This window comes from Cephus cinctus, unplaced genomic scaffold (assembly GCF_000341935.2).
Source record: "Cephus cinctus unplaced genomic scaffold, Ccin1 Ccin1_scaffold0453, whole genome shotgun sequence".
Lineage (NCBI taxonomy): Eukaryota > Metazoa > Arthropoda > Insecta > Hymenoptera > Cephidae > Cephus > Cephus cinctus.
In genome coordinates this window covers 31,706-35,256 of record NW_014333131.1, presented here as the reverse complement: position 1 = coordinate 35,256, position 3,551 = coordinate 31,706, and the positions used below count along the sequence as shown (strand labels likewise).

At 36.0% G+C, this 3,551-nt stretch overlaps 1 protein-coding gene across 1 annotated transcript; it reads right to left on the bottom strand.

Annotated features, from left to right (window-relative positions):
* Positions 1-201: 201 nt before the first annotated feature.
* Positions 202-2,892, bottom strand: LOC107267723 (protein-associating with the carboxyl-terminal domain of ezrin; the record flags this gene model as incomplete). The annotated part of the gene is given in 5 exon segments (XM_015739746.2): positions 202-1,214; positions 1,416-1,552; positions 1,611-1,800; positions 1,961-2,411; positions 2,575-2,892. Coding segments are annotated over 5 exon segments (1,914 nt in total). The 3' UTR covers positions 202-273.
* Positions 2,893-3,551: the final 659 nt, after the last annotated feature.

Here is a 3,551-nt window from a genome sequence, read left to right as displayed (position 1 = left end):
TTCAAGGTGTAAAGAATAGCACGCCATTATACAGTAAATAGAGAATTATATTTTTTCTACAAATTCTATACATAGTAGTCAGATAACGATGCCTTAAATATTTTAGCTTAAGGTCTCTACCATAGAGGAGACCAAACACGAACACCAGGTTCGTATTACGTGTTTAACGTTATTATGATACAATGTTTACTCAAATTCGCATTTAATATGCAGAATTCTATGTATTTATCATATATACAACAGCCGTATTAAAAAGTATATATATTTTGTTTGCTAATCCTTCAATTCATTCGTTTCCTCTGCACCCCAATCATTCAAATCATCACCCCAACCTTCATCATCAACATCAGCTTCACCTGTACCATTAAATGTTTTCATATCAAATAAATTCTTAGTGATAGATACGTCTTCTATGTGTAAAACTTGTGTCTTCTGAATTACTGGTTCCATATCCGTAAAGAAGTCAAATTCATCTTTCATAGGTTGAACAGATTTAGAATGTTTTATATCAAGTTCGGATATGTCAGAAATTATTAATTTTTTTGTATAGTTCTGCTTGTCAGTTTTGGATAAACTGATGGAATTCTCTGAGGCTTGCACATTGACTTGTAACTGCAGTTCTTCGACTATTTCAGTGTTTTCAAGAGCTAGTTCTGAAGTATTGATGTCAGTATTAGAGACTTCCTGAGTTTCCCAATCAGACCAGGTACTTTCTTCTTCAGCAAATATAGATTTTGATTCTATTCCGTCTTCACCACCATCTGGCGACGGTCTTTCTGGTAAATCCAGGATTAAGGTATTTGTATTTGTAGGAACATTTTTAACCTCAATATTTCCTAGAGCGCGTTGTACTTGTGATCTTGACTCTTTTCGCTTTGGAATTTTATTAGGTCGACCGTCCGTAAAAACTTTTCCTCTGCTACCACCAATGACTGCGGCTGCACCCAGGATAGGTACCAGATCTGCCAATGCTCTCAGAGTAGTACTAACCAAGAGATCATTGGTATCCTTGATACCGACTAGAAGTTCGGGTAAAATGTGTGTTTTCAGCTCTTCAGTTTGAAATGCATGACTGAAGGAATTAAAATGTGACAAGAGAAGTAATCTTATCGAAGCATCACGAACACAGAATATCTGTAAGAGTCTGGGTACTAAATGACTCTTAAATGTAGGTAAAGAAAAGAGGCTAGAATCTCTTTCATCCCCATTTTCACCTGTTGATAAACATATAAATGTAAAGAGATACAATATCAAACTCATTGGGTAGATTATAGAAAAACAAGCAATGCTTGTACTATAGGATTTATCTTTTTCTTAATCTTTAGTTTTTACTCTGAAACTTGAGAATTTGCATTAACTTCTACAGCAATAGTATTTCTACATTCTTTTATGTTTTTTTGGATTAACTTTGTTACCTTTTGGCTTCAAGACATGAGGTAACAATTTCTCTTGTGCAGTGAAATCTAACAGTACCATTCGCGATAGTAAAAGCTTCCCTAATTGCTCGGCCACTATTTTTTCAGGAAATCCTTTTAACTGCACAACTAAATTTCTGTAATAAAGACTAATGTTTAAAACAATTTAAGTAATCAGTCAAAGAGTTCACTTACGAAAAAAATTCTTGCTTGTCTAGCTCACTCTTCAGGGGTAATTCCATCAGAAATGCGTGTATCGTTATGAAATCATGTGTAAAGAATGGATGAATAAGTACAGATGATAATTTTGTTCTCAGTGAAGGCTCTACATTTTGTAAATGTCTTTTACATAGTTCTTTAAATTCAGCTAGAGCTGGCACATCATCTAAAAATTATCAAGCATATTTAAACTGTTCATTGAATCTAAAATTATATTTCAATTTACATAATATAAATGAAACTAAATAACTACTTCCATTTCAAATAATATGAAATGTATCAAATACATTGAAATATACTGCTTAAGATGGTACTGGAGCTAATACCATTGTTCTTTAATCGTAAAACTTCCTCAGCAAGTACACCAAATGCAAATTGATCAATAGCAGTAGGTTCCAATAAAACTGCTGACTTGGCTCCATCTTCTTCTGGAGAGATAGCCTTTTCATATCGATAATTCCTTGTCTTTTGCAAATATGCTGGGGTCAACTCTGTAAATCTGCAAAGATATTCCAAGCCACCCAACTTCCAAAATCCTTCAGAAGTCACATAGATGGAACTGCTGCAAACATTATTATGCGAAGCCAGAGCCTTTTCATGAAGAAAAATCAGAGCACGAAGTATACTATGCAGTCCAATACAAATTTGAAGCGTTGTTTGTGTACCAATAGCTTGCACCAGTGGCTTTACTTCCTCAGTTGCAAGGAGAAACTTACTACCTTTATGCCATGAAGATATATACTTCAATATACATGGATGTCGATACAGCATTAAATTCTAAAATACAAAGTTAAACCAAGTTTAGAAAACTATAAAGCACAATGGAAACAACTGAAAAGCTTCAAGCATAATCAGTAAGCTTATGTATAAGTGTCAAAATAAAACGAAAATCCCTGATAACTGGGCATAATTGAAATTACATGTACATGTAAAGTAATACTTTTGCAGTTCTTTCCAAAGGCGATGGGTTTCCAAAACTAGCAGTGGAATGCAGAGAAGGCTCACTAATAAAAACTGATAACTGTTGAGGAGTGGACCCATTCACAGATGCACTGTGATGTAGCCAAAAGTCTGTAATTTCCACAGCTTTTTCGTCAATTTCCAGCCCACCTAGGGCACTTTTCTCATTCCCCATTAAACTGTCGTTAATGAGTATTGATGGTTATATTTTACAACCAATATGTTTTGGAAAAATGATCGCGATCAGGACCGATCACGACCCCTATTAATTTAGTCTTCCTTCCTTCCTTTCCTTATGGCTGACTCCTCCAATGAGGAGATGTGTCAGTAACTAGTCCTAAAGTCAGGTTGGAAAGATTATGCTGGACACTAGATGTTAGAGTGTGTTAGGGTCTTCTTTGAGTAGCCAATCCGATCAGTAAGGCGACACGTCCTGTGGACGAGTATAAGCCTTGTATAACCAGATGAGTAGGGAGATTGCCAATGAGCCTGTTTTTGGTGGTCTCAATTTTTCTCTGGTTTCGGCGCGCCACCTTAGCGGAGGGCCCTCGAAGCAGTTCCACGTTTTTGATTGGTCGTGTATATATAGTAATACTACGCGTGATAATCTGGAGCTGTGTTTTGGCGCGTCGACGCGCCACCTGAACGAGACTCTCGAACTAGTTCCACGTTTTTGATTGGTCCAATGAATTCGTGTGTTCCTTGAGATCCGCGATTTTAAACCGGGTGAACACTCAAATAGGGAGACTTGTATCCACCTTTTTTTTACAGGATATTACATAAACCGTAGTAATAAGGTAGTCAATACTCTTAATAATCATATGAAGCTCTGGAAATAATAGAGTAAGCAAATAAAACTTAAAAAAAACTCTCGAACGTGGGTAACTACACAAATATAAGTTTGCTAAATAATATACCACAATGACTCGATAGCACACGTGCTTGGTGCTGGATTAA